We start from the raw sequence: 24,364 nt of genomic DNA on the forward strand, positions 1-24,364 counted from the left end.
TAGTTTTCGATTATTTATATCGGTTATCAATTTTATTTTTAATGTTATATTCCTACTTTAAATAATTTTGACAACCGTTTTCTCTTATTGTATACATAATTTTCTCCTATTTTTTCTCCCCCCCCCATTTTCATTTCATTAAATGGATTAAATCATTTCATTAAATCATTATTAAATGGATTAAATCATTATTAAATGGATTAAATCATTATTAAATGGATTAAATCATTATTACATGGATTAAATCATTATTACATGGATTAAAACGTGATTGCATGGATTAAATCGTTATTACATGGAATAAATCATTATTAAATAGATTAAATCATTACTAAATGGAATAAATCCCTACTAAATGGATTAAATCATTATTAAATGGATTAAATCATTATTAAATGGAATAAATCATTATTAAATGGAATAAATCATTATTAAATGTAATAAATCATTATTAAATGGAATAAATCATTATTAAATGGAATAAGTCATTATTAAATGGAATAAATCATTATTAAATAGAATAAATCATTATTAAATTGAATAAATCATTATTAAATTGAATAAGTCATTATTAAATGGAATAAATCATTATTAAATTGAATAAATCATTATTAAATTGAATAAATCATTATTAAATTGAATAAAGCATTATTAAATGGAATAAATCATTATTAAATAGAATAAATCATTATTAAATTGAATAAATAATTATTAAATTGAATAAATAATTATTAAATTGAATAAATAATTATTAAATTGAATAAATCATTATTAAATTGAATAAGTCATTATTAAATGGAATAAATCATTATTAAATTGAATAAATCATTATTAAATTGAATAAATCATTATTAAATGGAATAAATCATTATTAAATTGAATAAATCATTATTAAATTGAATAAATCATTATTAAATTGAATAAATCATTATTAAATTGAATAAATCATTATTAAATTGAATAAATCATTATTAAATTGAATAAATCGTTATTAAATTGAATAAATCGTTATTAAATTGAATAAAGCATTATTAAATGGAATAAATCATTATTAAATGGAATAAATCATTATTAAATGGAATAAATCATTATTAAATGGAATAAATCATTATTAAATGGAATAAATCATTATTAAATAGATTAAATCATTATCCAATGAATGAAATCATTATTAAATGGATTAAATCATTATTAAATGGATTAAATCATGATTAAAATCTGGATAAATGGATAAAATTTTGATTAAAATCAGGATCAGATGGTCTAAATCATGATTCAGTGGGTTAATTGATTAAATCATGATCAAATGGATTAAACCTGGTGGCGGAAATGTTAAATTAAGCTTTATAATTCGAAAACTACCGCTACGCTCCCTTGGGTTCGCCATTGAAACGTAGATAGGTAGCGGCTAAAGCTCATCGTTATTCGTAAATTTGATTTTATAAATAATTATACTCGCATTTCAATATGATTTTTGAATCGTTTGCTTATATTTCGAGAAGTTTATTTAAGAAAAAAACTTTTTATGTCTTTTTAATTTGTCTGTAGCAGACGTCAGATCATAGGGGCTACTTCGGAGAAGCTAGCGCCGTTGCGCCACCTAGACTCGTTTCGGTCGCGAATAGTGTGAACTTTTCTTGAACTTCGGAACTAATAACGACATAAATTCCCGGGTCCATTAGCGCGTGCTCGATAAATTATAAAGAAAAAAACTAATTAGTAAATTATTTCCAGACGTTAGAAACAAAAATCTACGGCAATTTCATTAGTCAGAGCGAAAAATCCACGAAAACGTAAAACATCTTTTTCAAAAACAACGAAATATTTAATATTAAATAAAGAATTTAAATTAATACATACCTTAAACGAGAACGCGCGCGTGAATAAATCTAATTTCCTCTATTTTTGATAAAATTATTGTACGCCAAAGTCTTTCCTTTCATAATTCCGAAAATTGGGGAAAACTTGGGAGGCATTCTCTCTAAAAGTAGATTTGAAGGGAACCCTTTTACGAACCAGAATATTTAATTAAATTAGCCTAGCGTACATTTCCATATGGTCTTGCCTTCCCCTTATTTGTGCGCCCCCCCTCTCGCTGCAACCGCGAGAGGGGGGCTTATGCCCCACTTCTGCACTCGCTTTGAGAAGGGGAGGTTAGTTTGAAAGCTAAGGACATTTGTAATACTTGGAAGACTTCATATAAACTTTGGAATTTCTGTTTTTGGTCGGGAAAAGTTTTGCAGAATTATTTCTCTCTCTTCGGATATGAATTTTGGCTGAATTTTAAACTTTAATTTTAGGGGGGGGGGGTCGGGGATTTGTCAGTGAATGAGGTGTCGTGTTGGGGTCGTTCGGGATCTACAGATTTCAAATTTCAAAGGGGATTCGTGACAGAGAATGGGTTCACCGCTTGACGTTATCTGCTTACAATATGGTCTGAAATTATTATGGTAAACACTCCGTAATCATTCTGTGGTAACTACGTAATCATTTTGTAATTATTGCGTGGTAACTACGTAATAATTTTGTAATTTTTCCGGGGTAACTACGTAATAAATTCGTAATTATTCCGTGGTAACTACGTAATCATTTCGTAATTATTCCGTGGTAACTACGTAATAATTTTGTTATTATTCCGTGGTAACTACGTAATCATTTCGTAATTATTCCGTTGTAACTACGTAATCATTTCGTAATTATTCCGTTGTAACTACGTAATCATTTCGTAATTATTCCGTGGTAACTACGTAATCATTTTGTAATTATTCCGTGGTAACTACGTAATCATTTTTTAATTCAAGCGGAATGTTTTTTTGGAGTTAGATGGCGCCTGTATCAATTGGTACGAAATGCAAATATCACAACAGTGCGTAAAATCGGCCAAAATCAATAAAATGGGCAACTTAAGAACTCATTATCAAAATTATTAATAAAGGCAGCGAAGGTTTGATATTTTCGGTCGATTGATGTATTATTTACCATTTTACCGCAAACGGTGCGAGAGTTATGCCCCAAACGGCGGCGGCCACGGCGGCTACGTACCAGGTGAAAATACTACATACAAATCCCGTAGGGATAGTGTGTAAAAAGGATCAAACAAGTGAGTTCCGTCGCGACAATAACGTTTCACTCGGTTTCGCGCTTCCGTTGCAAAATGTGGCAAAATTTATTAAGAGTCTGCTTAATGAAAATTCTGCGAGAAATCCGTCCACGTAAGCGAAAAATATTGAAAGTAGATTTATATTTATACTCCTCCCTTTGAGACGACTTTATTTTTGGCTGCGATAATATCAGGGGAACAAGTGTTAGAATTTTGTTAGTAGAAGGAGTGGGTGTGTTCAAACCGCTTCAAATTCCGCTGCGCGAGGCGACAAAATTTATTTTTACCCCGAAAAATTATCTTAATCGATGTCTATAAATCCACTCTCTCTCTCCCACTACTTCCGAATAGATACCCGGCATCTGGCGTTGCCTTGTCGCTTGACGCTGAGTGCCACGCTGGGGCTTCTATGGGAATCGTCAAAGCGGGCAGGGTCAAGTGTCGTCGTCTGACTCGTGATAATTTTCGACAGATTTTTCTCAACGCAAAACGTTTCTTTGGCAACCGTTTTTTTTGGTTTTCAAAACAAGAAGTCGCGTGAGGATATGGTTCAGATTTTCTGGGTGTATGTATGACTTGTGCAATTTATGGGTTAATTAATTTTTGCAATTGTACTTTGGGATTGCGTATAATATTACATAACGTCTAATCGGCTTATTTTTGAAATATAAAATTTAATAACGTAGTAAGCTAACGGTATATTGGGTTGGCGGGGTATAGATATGACTTGTGCAATTTATAGGTTAATTAATTTTTTACTTTGGGATTACGTATAATATTTCATAACGCCTAATCGACTTTGTGAAATATAAAATTTAATAACGTAGTAAGCTAACAGCATATGGGTTTGCGGGGTATAGGTATGGCTTGCGTAATTTATGGATTAATTATTTTTCAATTGTCGTTTGGGATTGCGTATAATATTCCATAACGTCTAATCGGCCAAAGATGTCTGTTGAATAGCGACCGCCATGCAATAATTGGTGAAGAATTTCACTATAAGTTGCAATGGACTGCTCACATATAGGGCAATCTGAATGTTTATTAGTTTTACTGATATCGGCAGATTTCCGAGGATAGCCAGAGTTCCTACACAGTACTGATGAGCTCCAAAAGGGCGAAACCGGTCTACTGTTGGAATCTCTGGCCTAAATTTTGACTTTTGATAAGCTAACAGCATATTGGGTTTGCGGGGTATGTATATGACTTGTGCAATTTGTGGGTTAATTAATTTTGGGAATTGTTCTTTGGGATTGCGTATAATATTTCATAACGCCTAATCGGCGTTTAAATCGTAGATTACATAAATTTGATTTAAATTGTAGATTACATAAATTTGATTTAAATCGTTGATTATATAAATTTGATTTAAATCGTTGATTAAATAAATTTGATTTAAATCGTAGATTACATAAATTTGATTTAAATCGTAGATTACATAAATTTGATTTAAATCGTAGATTACATAAATTTGATTTAAATCGTAGATTACATAAATTTGATTTAAATCGTAGATTACATAAATTTGATTTAAATCGTAGATTACATAAATTTGATTTAAATCGTTGATTATATAAATTTGATTTAAATCGTTGATTACATAAATTTGATTTAAATCGTAGATTACATAAATTTGATTTAAATCGTAGATTACATAAATTTGATTTAAATCGTTGATTATATAAATTTGATTTAAATCGTTGATTAAATAAATTTGATTTAAATCGTTGATTAAATAAATTTAATTTGATTGAAAAATTTGATTTAAATCGTTGATTAAATAAATTTAATTTGATTTAAATCGTTGATTAAATAAATTTAATTTGATTGAAAAATTTGATTTAAATCGTTGATTAAATAAATTTAATTTGATTTAAATCGTTGATTAAATAAATTTAATTTGATTGAAAAATTTGATTTAAATCGTTGATTAAATAAATTTAATTTGATTTAAATCGTTGATTAAATAAATTTAATTTGATTGAAAAATTTGATTTAAATCGTTGATTAAATAAATTTAATTTGATTTAAATCGTTGATTAAATAAATTTAATTTGATTGAAAAATTTGATTTAAATCGTTGATTAAATAAATTTAATTTGATTTAAATCGTTGATTAAATAAATTTAATTTGATTGAAAAATTTGATTTAAATCGTTGATTAAATAAATTTAATTTGATTGAAAAATTTGATTTAAATCGTTGATTCAAAAATTGACTTAAATCGTTGATTCAAAAATTTACTTAAATCGTTGATTCAAAAATTGACTTAAATCGTTGATTAAATAAATTTAATTTGATTAAAAATTTGATCTAAATCGTTGATTAAATAAATTTAATTTGATTAAAAATTTGATTTAAATCGTTGATTCAAAAATCATTTGATTCAAATCGTCGATTAAAAAATCCAATCACATCCATAACTCTAAAACAATAAACCAATAAAACACATCCAAGTTCCATAAACCATCCCCAAAATCCCGAAACATCTTTAAATATTAAAAACTGCACCTAGAGAGTGGTGTACGCTTTTAGAAAACAGGGGGTTGGAGGATGCTTGTAAGATCTAGAGACCTTATGTAAGATATCTCTTTTTCGTGGACTGGAGCCAAAGTGGTCCCCGATAGCTGACCTCAGCGCGTGCAACAGCTCTCTTCCCCACCATCTGACGAGCTGGGATCGTCAGAGGCTAAAACGACTGGTTTTCCCAAAAACTTTTCTACATCCCAAAGTTCGCGCGCAAAAGCGCTCGCGCTCGCGTTGAATAATTCGAAATACGAAATAATAAAATTAGATTTCAGTCGAAATTATTTCGTAGGCTACAAAGGCGCCTCCTCGAGGTGTTGTATGTAAACCAAATTTTTATCAGTCGCTAAACAAAAAAAATAAAAGAATCAGGAGATGTTGATACGGAAAATTTGGACTTTGGAACCCCCTACTTACAGATTAGCCCAAAACTTGCGCCTCTGTATTTTCGACTCTTGTTTGAAGTACTTTTTGTAGATAGCGGGTTTTTGGAAGCGGGTTTTTTGCTCTGTTGATTTGTGCGAAAGTCGGTTGTGTCGGATTTTTGTAAATGTTTTGTGCGTTTTAAATAATAAGTGACGAATTTTTACCATTTTTTGTGGCGTGTTTTTTGATACCGGTTCGTATTTGTGTTTCACGTTTGTTCATTTTTATCGTTTTTTTATTATTTTTTATTATGTACAGGGTGTTTGTTCTTTTTTAGTCCTGACCAAGGGTTATTTGTACGTACTAACAGATGTAGGGTTAAAGGGAGTATAATTTACATGGAAAAATTGTGTGCTAACGTAACTAGCGCCTGTTATTCTTGTGGCAGAAATATAAAGTTACCTGATCCATCGTTAACATTATACTCTCTTTGAAGGTAAACATTCGGTAAACCTAATTTACAGTTTGTTTATGATTGTTAATCCACCTTTGTTAGTATTTACAAATGACGTTTTGGGCTTATATTAACTTGTGTCATTATTAACAAAATCCTTTTATTGGTCATGTTACTTGTAGAATAGGCTTCGCTGTGATGTCATACATTAGCCACGTTGGTTAATTAATTTTAATTGTGGTTTTTAAGTAAGTTAAGTTTATTTATGATATGATTTTATTTCGAATTTACTTAGAATTCAATAAAAGTTTTATTTTACCTCAGATAAATAACATTGCATTTGAAATTGAAGTAGATTTTTATTAAGGCCCTATAAATGGTTTTTGATTCACCCTGTACATTTAAAAAACGATAATAACGAACAAATAAAGATAAATTAAATAAAAAAGTTTGAAATTTATTTCGTGTTATTGGTCACAGATGTCGCCAGGTTTTCAGTAATTCCAAAAATAAATTAAAAACAACTTCTTTAGATTCGTGACGTCACTATAGTTATCATCGGAATTATTTTTGGGGAAGAATTTTATCATCTCGTTTTCAACTATCCACATTGACAAGTTTGGTCGCCATTACGCGAAAATTTTATTCGAAATTATTATCCGACTTTCCTGTGCCGTTGAATTTTCGGATAATTAAATTATTTATAATTTAAAAATTAACATAATGTCAACGTGTGATAACGGGGAGATCGTCGAACTTCCAGTCGCGGTGCACAAAGACTCTGACGCCGGAAGTTCCAGTAACGAATCAACAGCCTTGTCGTTGTGCAAAATTGAAGCCATTGCCGATCGCGTTTGTCAAGGGTAAGCCTTAAGATTTATTTTCGACCTTTTGGGGAGTATTTATTTAGAGATCATTTTCTGACCCTTCTATCTTGTTTGCGTTCGCGGTAGACAAGCCAAGGGTTACGGGTCTTCAGGAAAGGACGCGTTTTTTCTCCGTTAAGCCTCGGTCGACATGCCGGCTTCCACGCGCCAGAGGGGGGCGGGACTACGAAGATTCCAGACGATGCTAGCTAGGCCTTGCATTTTTGTGTTTTCCGTTTGTGACTTGAAACCGTTTTTAAAATTTATTTCGGTTAATTTTAAATATGTCTTTTTATTTTATAATTAGCTATATAAATGGTTAATATTTTTATTCAGAGTTTTTCGTCTGAAAATGTTTTGTTTTTAGAACGAATTTAGTTATTCAAATAGTACTATATTTGTAGCTAAGCCTTATACCAAAAATTCACTACAACAACAAGAAATAGTGAATTTTTGTGAAATATTTAAACTATTTTCCAGATGTGTATATTTAGGAGTCAATCAATAGGCTGATTTCAAATTGAATTTTAGGAAATTCTACCTTTTAATATTTTAAGCCAAATTTATCCAATGTTTACCTTTAAGAGGAGTTTATCCAAACATTTAATTTTAATTAAATTTTATTAGTAGGTCAATAAACCTTTGAAGTTAATGATGTAAGTGGTTTATTATAGTTGGATGTATTTTTCAAAATTAAGTTTTCTTTGAAGTGACATAGCTGGAGAACCTATTTAAATTTATTTACAATGTAGTTTACGTTAATTATTAATCAATTTGTGAAGACAAAAAGGCGTAGAACGTCAAAAGATCAATAAAATATATAATTTTAATGAAATTATTCAACTTATCTCAATTAAAAAATAACCAAACAACCCTGTGTCATAAGTAATATAATAACAATAAGTATGTTAATTAGGAAAAAATTGAACCAAACTTATTTTCAGCACAGAGCCCCTAGTGTCGAAATATGCTACTACCAAGGACTATAAAACACTACTCAGTTAGAGTGAATTTAAAGCCAATGGCTCTATAAAAAAAAGTAAACAAAAGTTCCCAAAAATGCTTCTAAAAGCGCTTCTAGGTGGCAGCACCTTCCAGGGACTTTGACGGATTGCGATTTGTCTGCCATCTATTGGCTTCCCGAAAACCCCTTGTTTAATAAGTTAATAATCACGTGATTCCGAACAGCCGATCAACGCGAGAAGCTCCCAATTGCCACACTTTTTAGGCTAGATTCGATGCTTTCTCAAATTGTTTTGATAAATACGCTAACGACATCTAGTGCGAGCGAATGCAACTAGACAAGAGCCGCCACGGGCATTCGTTAACAATAGTTTTGTTTTTGGTTTGTGTATTTATCTTCTTATCACTGTTTGTAATACTTTCAATTTGTAGTCTAATTCTGTATGATGCACATGGTGTGAAGGCCTCCGCTGCCATATGCACCAATAAAGTCTTTCTTATTTTTGAAAAAAAAAAGAGCCGCCACTTGCTTTAAGTCCCAGTCTGAGCTTGTCAAATAAAGGTTCGGTCACAAAATTAGCATTAAAACCATAGGAAGTGTCATACTTGGATATTAAGGTACTTATGGCTGTGTTCAATACGTAAAATTTATTTCTCTGGAATCTGCAACAAGCCAAACCCGAACACCAGATAACTGTAGATATTGGTCCTGAAACCTCAGATCGCTACCTGAAAGCCAAAGTCAAGCAACTCAAAATACATGACTTCTGAAAGAAATTTGTAATACGTCTATTGCTTTAACATTATTTTTTAGTAGTGTTGTAAGTCGGAAAATTATCCGGAAAATTACCGAACCCTTTTTTCCGGAAAATTTTCCGTATTTTTCCGAAAAAATAAAAAAGTTTTAATTCCATGATTAGTCTAATATATTGTTTGCAAATTTAAATTAAACGTTATTTTCGCGTAATTTTTTCGAACCTAAAAGTAAAACTAAACCTCTAGACTAGCTTTAAACTAATTAACAATGTAACACAAAGTTTTGTAGTATGTTTACTGATATTAGACATTTTATATCGATAAAAAGTTAAAAACATTAAGAACCTTTAAAAATAAAGTGGTTTAAATTTTTTATTTTTCCGGATTTTATTTTGCCGGAAAATTAACAACACAATATTTTAATATATTGTAATTATTCAATTATTATTGAAATTATCATAGATTTTCTTAAAAATGGGGTGTTTTAACTTGCTGGACTTTAGCTCTTAGGTAGCGCTCTATTATCTGGATCCACGTGTTAAATCTCGTTCAGGCGTGCGCTCTACCGAAAATATATATTTTCCCCTCTCTTGCGGGCATGCGCAGTTGCTATGGCGATTGTTTTTTTAAAACTTATTCTGGGATGGGAGGATCTTCTTACGCGGTTGACGTAACTTAAACAGTCTCTTGTCATTCGCAATACTGGTTAAAAACAATAACGTCGTCGCTTCGTCTCCGGTGGCAGGTGACACGTGTCAGGGCCGTTGTTTTACTTGGCATTTGACTTTAGTCGCGATTTGAAACGGTTTAAAACTGAGAATGGGAGGAGGGTAGTACTTTGAGACAGCGTTGGGCATTTTCGTCAAAGAGCCGCTCAGCTCACTTACCGCTCGCACTCGCTAGCCTAATATCCGCTAACGCTCACGCATTTTTGAGCGCTGAAGTTGCCTTGAGCGCTGAAATTTGCGCTCCTCTCTTTTAGATCTTTTGTGAGCGTTGAAAATTGGCGCTCCTCTCTTTTCGCTCTTTTGTGAGCGTTGAAAATTGGCGCTCCTCTCTTTTCGCTCTTTTGTGAGCGTTGAAAATTGGCGCTCCTCTCTTTTCGCTCTTTTGTGAGCGTTGAAAATTGGCGCTCCTCTCTTTTCGCTCTTTTGTGAGCGTTGAAAATTGGCGCTCCTCTCTTTTCGCGCTTTTGTGAGCGTTGAAAGTTGGCGCTCCTCTCTTTTCGCTCTTTTGTGAGCGTTGAAAGTTGGCGCTCCTCTCTTTTGTGAGCGTTGGAAATTGGCGCTCCTCTCTTTTCGCTCTTTTGTGAGCGTTGAAAATTGGCGCTCCTCTCTTTTCGCTCTTTTGTGAGCGTTGAAAGTTGGCGCTCCTCTCTTTTCGCTCTTTTGTGAGCGTTGAAAATTGGCGCTCCTCTCTTTTCGCTCTTTTGTGAGCGTTGAAAATTGGCGCTCCTCTCTTTTCGCTCGTTTGTGAGCGTTGAAAATTGGCGCTCCTCTCTTTTCGCTCTTTTGTGAGCGTTGAAAATTGGCGCTCCTCTCTTTTAGATCTTTTGTGAGCGTTGAAAATTGGCGCTCCTCTCTTTTCGCTCTTTTGTGAGCGTTGAAAATTGGCGCTCCTCTCTTTTCGCTCTTTTGTGAGCGTTGAAAATTGGCGCTCCTCTCTTTTCGCTCTTTTGTGAGCGTTGAAAATTGGCGCTCCTCTCTTTTCGCTCTTTTGTGAGCGTTGAAAGTTGGCGCTCCTCTCTTTTCGCTCTTTTGTGAGCGTTGAAAGTTGGCGCTCCTCTCTTTTGTGAGCGTTGGAAATTGGCGCTCCTCTCTTTTCGCTCTTTTGTGAGCGTTGAAAATTGGCGCTCCTCTCTTTTCGCTCTTTTGTGAGACAGCGTTGGGCATTTTCGTCAAAGAGCCGCTCAGCTCACTTACCGCTCGCACTCGCTAGCCTAATATCCGCTAACGCTCACGCATTTTTGAGCGCTGAAGTTGCCTTGAGCGCTGAAATTTGCGCTCCTCTCTTTTAGATCTTTTGTGAGCGTTGAAAATTGGCGCTCCTCTCTTTTCGCTCTTTTGTGAGCGTTGAAAATTGGCGCTCCTCTCTTTTCGCTCTTTTGTGAGCGTTGAAAATTGGCGCTCCTCTCTTTTCGCTCTTTTGTGAGCGTTGAAAATTGGCGCTCCTCTCTTTTCGCTCTTTTGTGAGACAGCGTTGGGCATTTTCGTCAAAGAGCCGCTCAGCTCACTTACCGCTCGCACTCGCTAGCCTAATATCCGCTAACGCTCACGCATTTTTGAGCGCTGAAGTTGCCTTGAGCGCTGAAATTTGCGCTCCTCTCTTTTAGATCTTTTGTGAGCGTTGAAAATTGGCGCTCCTCTCTTTTCGCTCTTTTGTGAGCGTTGAAAATTGGCGCTCCTCTCTTTTCGCTCTTTTGTGAGCGTTGAAAATTGGCGCTCCTCTCTTTTCGCTCTTTTGTGAGCGTTGAAAGTTGGCGCTCCTCTCTTTTCGCTCTTTTGTGAGCGTTGAAAATTGGCGCTCCTCTCTTTTCGCTCGTTTGTGAGCGTTGAAAATTGGCGCTCCTCTCTTTTCGCTCTTTTGTGAGCGTTGAAAATTGGCGCTCCTCTCTTTTCGCTCTTTTGTGAGCGTTGAAAGTTGGCGCTCCTCTCTTTTCGCTCTTTTGTGAGCGTTGAAAGTTGGCGCTCCTCTCTTTTCGCTCTTTTGTGAGCGTTGAAAATTGGCGCTCCTCTCTTTTCGCTCTTTTGTGAGCGTTGAAAGTTGGCGCTCCTCTCTTTTCGCTCTTTTGTGAGCGTTGAAAATTGGCGCTCCTCTCTTTTCGCTCTTTTGTGAGCGTTGAAAATTGGCGCTCCTCTCTTTTCGCTCGTTTGTGAGCGTTGAAAATTGGCGCTCCTCTCTTTTCGCTCTTTTGTGAGCGTTGAAAATTGGCGCTCCTCTCTTTTCGCTCTTTTGTGAGCGTTGAAAGTTGGCGCTCCTCTCTTTTCGCTCTTTTGTGAGCGTTGAAAGTTGGCGCTCCTCTCTTTTCGCTCTTTTGTGAGCGTTGAAAATTGGCGCTCCTCTCTTTTCGCTCTTTTGTGAGCGTTGAAAATTGCGCTCCTCTCTTTTCGCTCTTTTGTGAGCGTTGAAAATTGGCGCTCCTCTCTTTTCGCTCTTTTGTGAGCGTTGAAAATTGGCGCTCTCATTTTTGTTTCGCGCTCTTCTAAAACACATTATGCTACTCAATTTCGCTCATAATAACAAAAGCGCTCACAATGAGAGGAGCGGTGCCCATCACTGCTATGAGGGGGAAAAAACCAATAAACTTGAGAAGCTGGCCAGTTTTTTATTCAGGCTATGCACTTGTTCTAAAAAAAACATTATTTGTTAGTTTTTGTAAAACAATACAATTTTCATGCAATGTTGATAAGATTTTTAACTTATTTTATCTCACGATTTCAATTTGAAGTATGGCCGATAATAAATAGAAGTTTTATCTTATTTGTACCTTATTATGGGGAAACAGTAACTGAGAAGTACGATTTTATTTGAGTTTATTTCTAATAGATGGCGCAAATTTCTACTTTTTGGCGGGAAAGAAAAAATACTTATTTGATATTTTGAAAAGGAGTAATAAATGGCATATTTTGAAAAGGAGTAATAAATGGCATATTTTGAAAAGGAGTAATAAATGGCATATTTTGAAAAGGAGTAATAAATGGCATATTTTGAAAAGGAGTAATAAATGGCATATTTTGAAAAGGAGTAATAAATGGCATATTTTGAAAAGGAGTAATAAATGGCATATTTTGAAAAGGAGTAATAAATGGCATATTTTGAAAAGGAGTAATAAATGGCATATTTTGAAAAGGAGTAATAAATGGCATATTTTGAAAAGGAGTAATAAATGGCATATTTTGAAAAGGAGTAATAAATGGCATATTTTGAAAAGGAGTAATAAATGGCATATTTTGAAAAGGAGTAATAAATGGCATATTTTGAAAAGGAGTAATAAATGGCATATTTTGAAAAGGAGTAATAAATGGCATATTTTGAAAAGGAGTAATAAATGGCATATTTTGAAAAGGAGTAATAAATGGCATATTTTGAAAAGGAGTAATAAATGGCATATTTTGAAAAGGAGTAATAAATGGCATATTTTGAAAAGGAGTAATAAATGGCATATTTTGAAAAGGAGTAATAAATGGCATATTTTGAAAAGGAGTAATAAATGGCATATTTTGAAAAGGAGTAATAAATGGCATATTTTGAAAAGGAGTAATAAATGGCATATTTTGAAAAGGAGTAATAAATGGCATATTTTGAAAAGGAGTAATAAATGGCATATTTTGAAAAGGAGTAATAAATGGCATATTTTGAAAAGGAGTAATAAATGGCATATTTTGAAAAGGAGTAATAAATGGCATATTTTGAAAAGGAGTAATAAATGGCATATTTTGAAAAGGAGTAATAAATGGCATATTTTGAAAAGGAGTAATAAATGGCATATTTTGAAAAGGAGTAATAAATGGCATATTTTGAAAAGGAGTAATAAATGGCATATTTTGAAAAGGAGTAATAAATGGCATATTTTGAAAAGGAGTAATAAATGGCATATTTTGAAAAGGAGTAATAAATGGCATATTTTGAAAAGGAGTAATAAATGGCATATTTTGAAAAGGAATAATAAATGGCATATTTTGAAAAGGAATAATAAATGGCATATTTTGAAAAGGAATAATAAATTGAATTTCTTTGAAAAAAGGAGTAATAAATTGAATTTCTTTGAAAAAAGGAGTAATAAATTGAATTTCTTTGAAAAAAGGAGTAATAAATTGAATTTCTTTGAAAAAAGGAGTAATAAATTGAATTTCTTTGAAAAAAGGAGTAATAAATTGAATTTCTTTGAAAAAAGGAGTAATAAATTGAATTTCTTTGAAAAAAGGAGTAATAAATTGAATTTCTTTGAAAAAAGGAGTAATAAATTGAATTTCTTTGAAAAAAGGAGTAATAAATTGAATTTCTTTGAAAAAAGGAGTAATAAATTGAATTTCTTTGAAAAAAGGAGTAATAAATTGAATTTCTTTGAAAAAAGGAGTAATTAATTGAATTTCTTTGAAAAAAGGAGTAATTAATTGAATTTCTTTGAAAAAAGGAGTAATTAATTGAATTTCTTTGAAAAAAGGAGTAATATATCGATTTTTTTATAAAAGGAGTAATAAATCGAATTTTTTTGAAAAAAAAGTAGTAATAAGTCGAATTTTTTTGAAAAAAGGAGTAATTAATTGAATTTCTTTGAAAAAAGGAGTAATATATCGATTTTTTTATAAAAGGAGTAATAAATCGAATTTTTTTGAAAAAAAAGTAGTAATAAGTCGAATTTTTTTGAAAAAAAAGTAGTAATAAGTCGAATTTTTTTGAAAAAAAAGGGAGTATTAAATGGTTTTTTTTTTAAAAAGGAGTAATAAATGGATATTTTTTGGAAAAGGAAGAATAAATCTAACCGATAAAAACATAAGCCAAAACACGATACACTTCTGTGGAAATTCTGGAAAATTCTTTTGTTTAATAGTCGCCGTTGTATTGGATTGCAGCCTCGCAAAGTATCAGATTTTTTATCTCACGGAGCATTCAGGGATCCGTGATTAGCGCGGGCCGTGGACAGTGGTCATCTTCCGTCCATCGACACGTATTTCCTATTAGGCATTCCGTCTGTCCCTTTTAAGCAACTTGGACAATGAGTGGCCAGTGGCCAGTGTCTCGCTTGTAATGAGGAAAAGGAGCCACAAGTTATTGCTTTCTCGGATAGCAGCGTTAGTTGAAGGCGGTATTACGTTTACCGCCCCGTGACAAGTTGACTTGACTATCGATACTTTATTTACGGCCTGAATGCCACTTATTGTTGTCAGTGTTCCGAAGATGGGGGCTATACCTTTGAAGCGTATTGATTACCCGCGTTGAATCGGTATCCAAAGAATCCATTTATCGCTAGGTAATTGTTCGTTTTCCTATTAGCCAACTTTTTCTTCCAGATCTTAGTCCCCCTTTTCTAGTGCTTAATGGTAAGGCTTAATAGTATTTTCATCCCCTCCCTGGTTTCTTATTTACACCCCCCTCAGCGCGCCTAATGTAAAAGCTCTGACATACCTTGGCATCGCTTTTGCTTTTTATCCTAGCGCTTTAGTTGATTCACAATATTTGTAGGGGTACTTATGAATTCGTTCACCTTGTAGGCTGTCGTTTGTAATTTTCGATTATATCTCGTTTGGTATAATTCAGGGCTGACACACGTCATTGAATTTGTCAGGGGAAATGTCAGGGAAGTTTGAGAATTTGTAAAATTTCAGGGAAAAGTCAGGGAATTAAATTTTATTTTGACACTATTTCAAAGTAATTTTACTCTAGATCTATGACAAATTCTATGATTATCATTTATTTCCTTGAAAGTTTGGCTAATTTTCTCATCATGGCAACTAGGAGCAACAAACACAACACTCCACACAAGGAGAACGCAACCAGTCAAAAGTCGTGGATTTTCTTGTGTACCTTTTTCATTGGCTAGACGCTTTAGCGCCTGCTGCCGACGGAAGGGGACAATTCGGAAATCGTCTTCCCACCCGCCCGTAAAACGTTCAGCGTAAAGGCTCGTGACGCTCGTCCAATGAAATTCGTACACAACCCTTCGTTAGCGTGTTTAAAGGCTAGCTGCGTTCTCCTTGTGTTTGTTGCTCCTAGATGGCAATAACCTTTTTGCTCAGGGTTCGTACACGACCTGGAAAACCTGATAAAGTCAGGGAATTTTAAAATTATTCCAAATGGTCAGGGAATAGTCAGGGAATTTTAAAATGACCCCAAAAAATCGTATAAATAAATTTTTGGAAGATGTATTAAAAATACATAATCAATATTTTTCAAGCTTTTACCTCAAAACATCCATTTATTATACAAAAATGGTCACGGAAAATTTGGAAATTTGTTCAGGCTACACTTTTTGAAGTTAATTTTACTCTAGATCTATGACAAATTCTATGATTACCATTTATTTCCATGAAAGCTAAGCTAATTTCTTAAACATTGCAATAACTTTTTACTGAAATATAAGTTCATTGAAATTTATTAACTTCTGGTAAAAGTAAAATATAAAATTAAAATTTTGGCCTTAAAAAGTCAGGGAAACCTGCAATAATCAGGGAATACGAATCTGAAAATTGTGGCAACACTAATTTTTCACACAAGAATTTTGGTTAGTGGAAATTAGTGTAATATTTCCATATTTTTTTGTAAAGCGAATATTTTTTCTCGCAATTTGAGTATTTGAAGCCAATACTTAACATAAATTTCGTTATAATTTAGGTTTAATAATTGTAGTCGATGAAATTTATTTTAAATGAAAACTAACTGTTTTAAATGTAGATCAACTGTTGGACATGGCATGGTTTTGAAAACCTCATTTAGTATCGAAGAAATGTGTCTAATGTATATCAATTAAAATCGATTTCTAAAGAACGGAACAGATGGCGCCACGGGTCTAATGTAATATTTATTAATACCAGAAATTCCGTGGAACGAAATTTTGACTTAAATATTTATATTAAATGTTTTGCTGAAAATAATTGTAGAAAGTCCAAAAAATAACGAATAGGCGCTTAAATAAAACATCTTCCCAGAAATTGCCAAGAAGTAATATTTCCGACAGCCAGGACTCATAAGTTATATTTATATAGTGTTTGTTGAAATATTAGAAAGCTGGAAACTTTCTCGAACGTAACATCGGTTTTTTGCTAAGCCTTAACATGCCAAAAAAGTTACCTGGTTAAAAGGAAACACTTGTTGCATACCGTACTGCAAAAGTAATACGTTTAATTCTAAGGAATTAGTTTTCATCTTTTTCCGAAATGAATTAACTCTGCCTCCATGAGAAGCTTTAAAATTGCCCGGTAATATAAAAACATTCCGTATAATTTTAATTATTTATACCATAAAAGGATGATAATAATAATAATATTATCTTCTTATACTTAATTTTAGTAACATTACATATTTATTACACTTGTAGTAACGGGGAAGGAAATAAGATTTTTTTCACCGCAATATTTTTATTTTCCGAAAACTGTTAAAAATATCATTTTCAAGCGAATATCATAAGCAATATAGAATGATGAACACTTAACGCGTGAGGTATATATTTAAATAATAATAATAATATAATAATAATAATCATAATACTAATAATCAGCTATGCTAATGGTGGTGTAATTAAATAAAATATTAGAAAAAGCTAAACCCATGGGGCGCAACTTTTGACATCGTTACTCGCCCAACTTGTTTCATTCTGTCTCGACGTCATTTCTTTAATTTGAGTGTCTCCTCGCGCGTTGCTATGGCAATTATACAGCATTTACGCTCGCATTTGTCTGAATTGAAGTATTTTCGAGGAAGCTGACCCACCTTAGCTATTATAATGCCATTGATGAAACGATGCTTCTAAGAAGAAGGTTAAGCACCGGGATTGTTTTGCCAAACTTCCTAGACACTCTTTTTACAGGGTTTGTCCACGACCTGGAAAAGTCGGGAAATTTGAATGTTTCCAAAAGGTCTGGGAAAAGTAAAGGAATTTGAAAATGTTTCCCAAAAGGTTAGGGAACATTTAGGGAATTTGAAAATGACGCCAAAAAAGTACGGGGATTTTAAAATGACGCCAAAAAAATACGGGAATTTTAAAATGACCTCTAAAAAGCAGGGGAATTTTAAAATGACCTCAAAAAAGATGGGGAATTTTAAAATGACCTAAAAAAAGATGGGGAATTTTAAAATGACCCCGAAAAATAAGGGGAATTTTAAAATGACCCCGAAAAATAAGGGGAATTTTAAAATGACCCCGAAAAATAAGGGGAATTTTAAAATGACCTCAAAAAAGATGGGGCATTTTAAAATGACCCCGAAAAAGCAGGGGAATTTTAAAATGACCTCAAAAAAGATGGGGAATTTTAAAATGACCCCGAAAAAGCAGGGGAATTTTAAAATGACCTCAAAAAAGATGGGGAATTTTAAAATGACCCAGAAAAAGCATTGGAATTTTAAAATGACCCAGAAAAAGCATTGGAATTTTAAAATGACCCCGAAAAAGCATTGGAATTTTAAAATGTTTCCAAAAGGTAAGGGAAAATTCAGGGAGTTTTAAAATGTTCCAAAAACGTAGGGGAATTTTAAAATGACCCAATAAAAAATCGGGCAAATAAATTTTTGAAATCATTCATTTACTCTACAAAAATGGTCAGGGAAAATTTGGTAAGGGAAAACCTGGAAATTTCAGGGAATTTAATTCCGGAAATATTGTACGAACCCTGTTTTATGTACTTCTGGTTACGGATGAAGCAAATAATGAAAGGTCAATCCCGCAAATTCTCAGAACGAAATTTAAACGGAGTATCTACAATTCCTGTAATTTAAAAAAATTATAGCTTGGAGCCCTGCCAGAAAAAAATATCTCGATGAAAGGTTTAAGAAACTGAAGCCGAGATGGCGCCACACACGAGTAACATTAAAGGAGCTGACATTTTATTCAAAGAATTTCCGTGAAACGAAATCTAGACTTCAATTGATTAAATTTGTGATATTTATTCGTTTTAGAAACAAACCCGAGATGGCACTACGGGTTTGATGAAATTCCTCGAAACTGTACTTCGCTTTTAAGGCGAGTGTCGGCTCGACGTGAAGTAGCTCTTTTTTAAACAGAGGTCGCTATCGTCGTAATCAAAACAAGATGCTTAAGCTACATTTTGATCCAAATAGTGGGACGTTTAAAGTACCCCTCGCGTTGATTGGCTCGTTTGTAAATTTGGCAATAACTGAAATTATAGTAAATTTAAACAATATATATTATATAGGATATATAATTTAGGTTAAACTCCACTAATTAGAGTATAAGTGGTCTAATTATAATAATTATAAATAGTTCTCTGACGACGTCATTGTTTCGTTATTTTTAATGTTAGTTTCGTTTTCCATTAATGTCGTTTTTCCGAAGAATCGGATAGATTCATTATCATATCTAATAACAAGGGCTTTATCATAATGCAGGTGGCAATGATAGAGCCGACAGTTGCTTTAATATATAACAATTTCAATTAATTGTTTACAGGAAAATTAACCAGATGGCGCCACGGGTTCCGTGTTTAAAAATAAAAGGTGGTATTCACGTAGCCTACGTGTGGGTGGCTTGTGTTCGTTGGCATGGTAACGCGTATAACTATACCGATGATGTCACGAGAATACTTCCTATATTTTGATCCCAGAAATTCCGTAGAACGAAATTACGTTGTAAATAATATCAATTTCAATAGTTGAGCGAAATGAAATAAAGATGGCGCCACGGGTTCAATGTAGAAAAGTATTTATATTAATAATTCCGTGGGACAAAACTTAGACTTGAATTTAAATTTCAATGAAGAGTTTACAGGAACGATACCTAGAAGTATATATAAATACCAGAAATTCCGTGGGACGAAATTTAGACTTTAATAAGTACTTAAATTTAAATTTCAGGAACCTTACCTAGATGGCGCAAGATAAACCTAATGCTAATCGCTGAAATTCCGTTGGTCGAAATTTAGACGAATAAATATTTCAATTTGCCATGAAATATTAAAAATTAAAAAAAATTTAAAATAAAGAAATCTCGGTTTCACAATAATAATAATAATAATAATAATAATAATAATCAGCTAGGCTAATACCCAAGGCACTAACTTAGGCCCAAGTCATCGAGTGACTTATAATCCCTTTAAACAGGTGGCCTGGTTACAATGCGTAGGAGGGTGGTGGCAAGCCCTGCATTCCACGTGAGTCAACAGCTCCCTTCATTTACTATTACCGTTAACCTAGACAAGTTTTTATAACAGAAATCAACACGAAAATTCTGCATTGAAATCTCAAAATCAGTTTCTGATGTCTGAAATCAATTTGAGATTCAAGAATTCCGTACGCAAAATTTGCAAATAGAAAGTTTTCCGAAAATCAATCGAGATGGCGCCACGAGTTCCGTAAAAAAATTTGATCCGAGAAAAAAAAACTGTTTCAGAGGGAGGGTTGGCGGGGGGGGGGGTAAAAGTAATTTCGGGGGACTACGAAATCCGTCAAAGGCGGAGAGAAAAATGTCGCAATTTCGTAATAAACACCCCAACAAAAAAATATAAAATAAGGACGTGAGATGGCGTTCAGGACGTGACATTCGAACTGTGTATTTAACCCGCAAAAGCTTTGTGCAAACTTCATTTTCTCTCCTAACTTTCGGTGCATTTTTTTTTTCGCTCACTCCCGGCCGACACTGTTGTAAAAAAGTCAACAAAACGTCGTCACAATGACACATTGGATACGTCGACCGCCCTCGGAAGTTATTTCCTTAGTCAAACATTCGCTTATAACAGGGTGTGGCTAAAGCTCAGAAATGTATGACGTATTAAAAATATATATTTCGGGGAAAAAAGTTAAATGAAAAAAGGTAAAAATTAATCTTCGTTCGAAACACCTTCCGTTTCTTAGCAACTAACCAAACCCACTTTTTTCCACCACGTGCGCGATGAAAGTAATAAGGCGGTTCTGATTAATTTAGGTGTACCTTGCTCTTTAGCGGTAATAAATTTTAGATTTGGTTTTACTTGCCACTCGTCAGGGAAATCAGGAAAAAGTCAGGGAATTAATAAATGGGTCTGAAAAGTAGGGGAGAGGTCAGGGAATTTAAAGAATTTGTAAAAAGTCAGGGAAAAGTCGGGGAATTAAATTTAATCTTGACACTTTTTAAGGTAATTTTACTATCAGGGAATTATAAAATGGGCCTTAAATGTCTGGGAAAGGTCAGGGAATTTAAAGAATTTGTCCAAAGTCAGGGATTTAAATTTAATTTTGACACTTTTTGAAGGTAATTTTACTATCAGGGAATTTAAAAATTAGACTAAAAAGTCAAGGAATTTTAACAATTTGTAAAACGTCAGGGAAAAGTCGGGGAATTAAATTTAATCTTGACACTTTTTAAGGTAATTTTACTCTAGATCTATGACAAATTCTATGATTATCATTTATTTCCTGGAAATTCGGCTAATGTTTTCAACATTGCAATAACCTGAAATACAAGTACATTGATATTTATTAATTTCTTATAAAATAAAAATATAAAATAAAAATTTTGACCTTAAAAAGTCAGGGAAAATCTCTTAAAATGTTCAGGGAATTTGAATCTGAAAATTTTGTGACAACCCTGTATGACCTGTGGGGTTTATGGGTTAGTTTATTTTAGAAATAATGGTTTGTGAAATTTATGGGTTAATGCGGTTTTACAGTTATGATTTATTGTGGTTTAGTAATAGACAGCGTAAGTACATCCTCGAAAACATTTCTGTAAAATAGTACTATTTAGTACTTCGACGTGTTTATTTTTAAATAGAGTTCGTGTACGATTATGAATTGTTCAGGTTATGGATTTGGTTTTTTAAATTAGGACTTTAGCTATGTATGGGGTAATTTGTTTTGTTAAATAAAACTTTTTCAATGTATGGGGTAATTAGTTTTTCTAAATTAGGACTTTTGCCATGTATTGGTTAATTTGTTTTTCTAAATTAGGACTTTTGTAATGTATGGGGTAATTTGTTTTACTAAATTAGGACTTTTGCAATGTATGGGGTAATTTGTTTTGCTATATTACGACTTGCAATGTATGGGGTAATTTGTTTTGCTATATTACGACTTGCAATGTATGGGGTAATTAGCTTGTTAAATTAGGACTTTTACAATGTATGGGGTAATTAGTAATTCTTTATGAATAAATTAAATTATGAGTAGTGTGGTTTGGTAATGTGTATAATTTTAAATTTTAGATAGGCTTTTTTGTGACATTTATGGGTTACTTCCTTGACAAATGAAACTTGTAGGGTTTGTAATTATTTAATTTATCAATAATATATCTGAAATTGCTAGACTTGGTCATGTTCGTAGTTATTTACCTATAATTCAATGCTTAAAGGCTAAGAATGCAACAAGCTAGGGAAGATGGCCAAAATGATTTATTAATCTATTAATTCATAATTTATAATTTGGGCGCATAGTTAATAACGTGATTGTTCATACTGACCTTCAAAGAGAAATATTAAGATTGTTTGCGTTGTAATAATTTGCTTATATATTAGCGAATTGCCTTAATTCAGGAATAAATATTAATGTTATCCACATTTATCATCAATTGTTAACCCTGAAATCGCCCAAAGTAATTATATGTAGAATCAACATTGGCGTATTTAATACTCAGCCATTTATAAATGCCCTGATCCCTTCCAGACTCCCGAAACCAGAATATTGATATGATAAGTATCTACCCCATAAATCTTCACTGCCAACTCAGTCCGTCTAAAAGCGTACTCTAAAGGTGGTAAAATCCGTAGCACTTTTCAGAGGAACAGGGGGAAGCTAAACCTAACGGTGAAATAATGAAAAAAAAGCGGTTCACCGCACGCGCTTATATTTCAGTCGCCATGGTAACGCGTCCTTTTTTAACGTATCCACTCTGCTGTAAAGAAAAACCGTTCCTTGAATGCCGAGTAAACGGGCGAGACGGAGATAGTTGTCAGTGGAGCTATGGACTTTCCGTAACTCCGATAACTTGGTAACGATAGGGGAAAGAGGGTGTAGGAACAATTGTGACGAGCGCGCCCTGGCGGCGGCTCTGTGAATGATTTATTTCTCTGTTTCCACTCGTTTGCATGAAAGACAAGAAAAACCTCCATCCATTCAGTCATCTCAGCCTCTTAGAATCCCTCCCTGCTCTTGCGCATCCCATCCCATCCCATCTCATCTCATCCCATCCTATCCGGATCTTTTTTTTTTCTAAAGGAAAGTAGGATAAAGAATTGAAGGAAAAAACGATGTATAGATGGCGCTACGTTAGGTTCCCCCCCTTTTTTTAAGACGAGTAATTTAATTCTTAAATAATAAAGTATCGATGGGATTTGGGTGAGGGAGTTGGTCTGTGAATAATTGGCGATAATGCGCTTGATATTAGACGGGGGGGGGGGGGAACTGTTGCCATGGTGATATAAATCATTAATATTATCAAGAATGTATTTATCGTTCTCAGATGAAAAACTGTTGCCATGGTGATATGAATCATTAATATTATCAAGAATGTATTTATCGTTCTCAGATGAAAAACTGTTGCCATGGTGATATAAATCATTGATATTATCAGGAATGGATTTATCGTTCTGAGATATATAAATTGTTGCCATGGTGATATAAATCATTGGAATTATCAAGAATGTATTTATCGTTCTGAGATGAAAAACTGCTGCCATGGTGATATAAATCATTGATATTATCAAGAATGTATTTATCGTTCTGAGATATATAAACTGTTGCCATGGTGATATAAATCATTAATATTATCAAGAATGTATTTATCGTTCTGAGATGAAAAACTGTTGCCATGGTGATATAAATCATTGATATTATCAGGACGGTATTTATCGTACTGAGATGAAAAACTGTTGTCATGGTGATATAAATCATTGATATTATCAAGAACGTATTTATCGTACTGAGAAATATTTTGGAAAAATTAATTATTTTTAAAACAATTGGCTTTATCAATATTTCCTTACGACGCAATAGTTGAGAATTTGCCAATTATAAATTTGTAATTTAATTAAAATTAAACTTAATTCAAGTAACTAGAAGGAATTATAAAATTTTATTTTTTCATGTAATTGATGCAAAAGTTTTTAGACTAGTTACTTCAAAAACCCACTCGTTTCAATCGCCAGGGGAATATAGGTTTTTCAAGCACGAGTGCGAAACATATAGGATTGAAGTTATATTAGATTATTAATTCATTTTATTTTATGGAAAAAACTAATAAATACCCCCTTTTTTTGGATCAGAGTAAATATTTTATTCCCTTTTTTACTATTTTTATCTTTAATAATCTTTTCCCTGTAATTACTGTTTGAGCTTTTAAAATATTGGGCTGCAGAAAATAAGTTTTTCATTAATTTGATAGAATTTCTAAGAAATTCCAAATCTAAAAACCCCTTCTCGAAAAAATGCAATCTGATCTCGTATCCCCATAAAAATAATGTGAACAATATGTTAAAACGTATCTAAAAAAGTTTCACCCCAACATTATCTTCATAATGGCAGCTGTACGTCCGCTACTACAACCCTACCCGGTTTCATAAGGTACGCGGACTAATACGCGAGCACTAAGGGCGAGGGTAAAAAAATTGAATTTTTATTGGTTTTATAAGTAAGGCTCGATAAACGTTACCATAGCAACCGAATTAAAAAAAGAGCCTAAAACGTGTCTCCGTT

At 33.1% G+C, this 24,364-nt stretch overlaps 1 protein-coding gene across 12 annotated transcripts in view; it reads left to right on the forward strand.

Annotated features, from left to right (window-relative positions):
• Positions 1-24,364, forward strand: part of LOC149958979 (CUGBP Elav-like family member 1) — a 570,682-nt gene that overhangs the window by 56,221 nt on the left and 490,097 nt on the right. For 5 of the 12 annotated variants that reach the window (XM_090166341.1, XM_090166347.1, XM_090166343.1 and 2 more), the window contains exon 1: positions 7,089-7,309. The exons of 5 other annotated variants lie outside the window; for them this stretch is intronic. In XM_090166341.1, the coding sequence (XP_090022467.1) occupies positions 7,170-7,309 (140 nt within the window). In that variant the 5' untranslated portion in view covers positions 7,089-7,169. Of the gene's footprint in view, positions 1-6,999; positions 7,310-24,364 lie in introns of those variants that run through there. 2 more of the 12 variants (XM_090166355.1, XM_090166344.1) reach the window with 2 other exon arrangements.

Source organism: Leiobunum rupestre, chromosome 2, assembly GCF_980474605.1.
Source record: "Leiobunum rupestre chromosome 2, qqLeiRupe1.1.hap1, whole genome shotgun sequence".
In the NCBI taxonomy this organism is placed as follows: domain Eukaryota; kingdom Metazoa; phylum Arthropoda; class Arachnida; order Opiliones; family Sclerosomatidae; genus Leiobunum; species Leiobunum rupestre.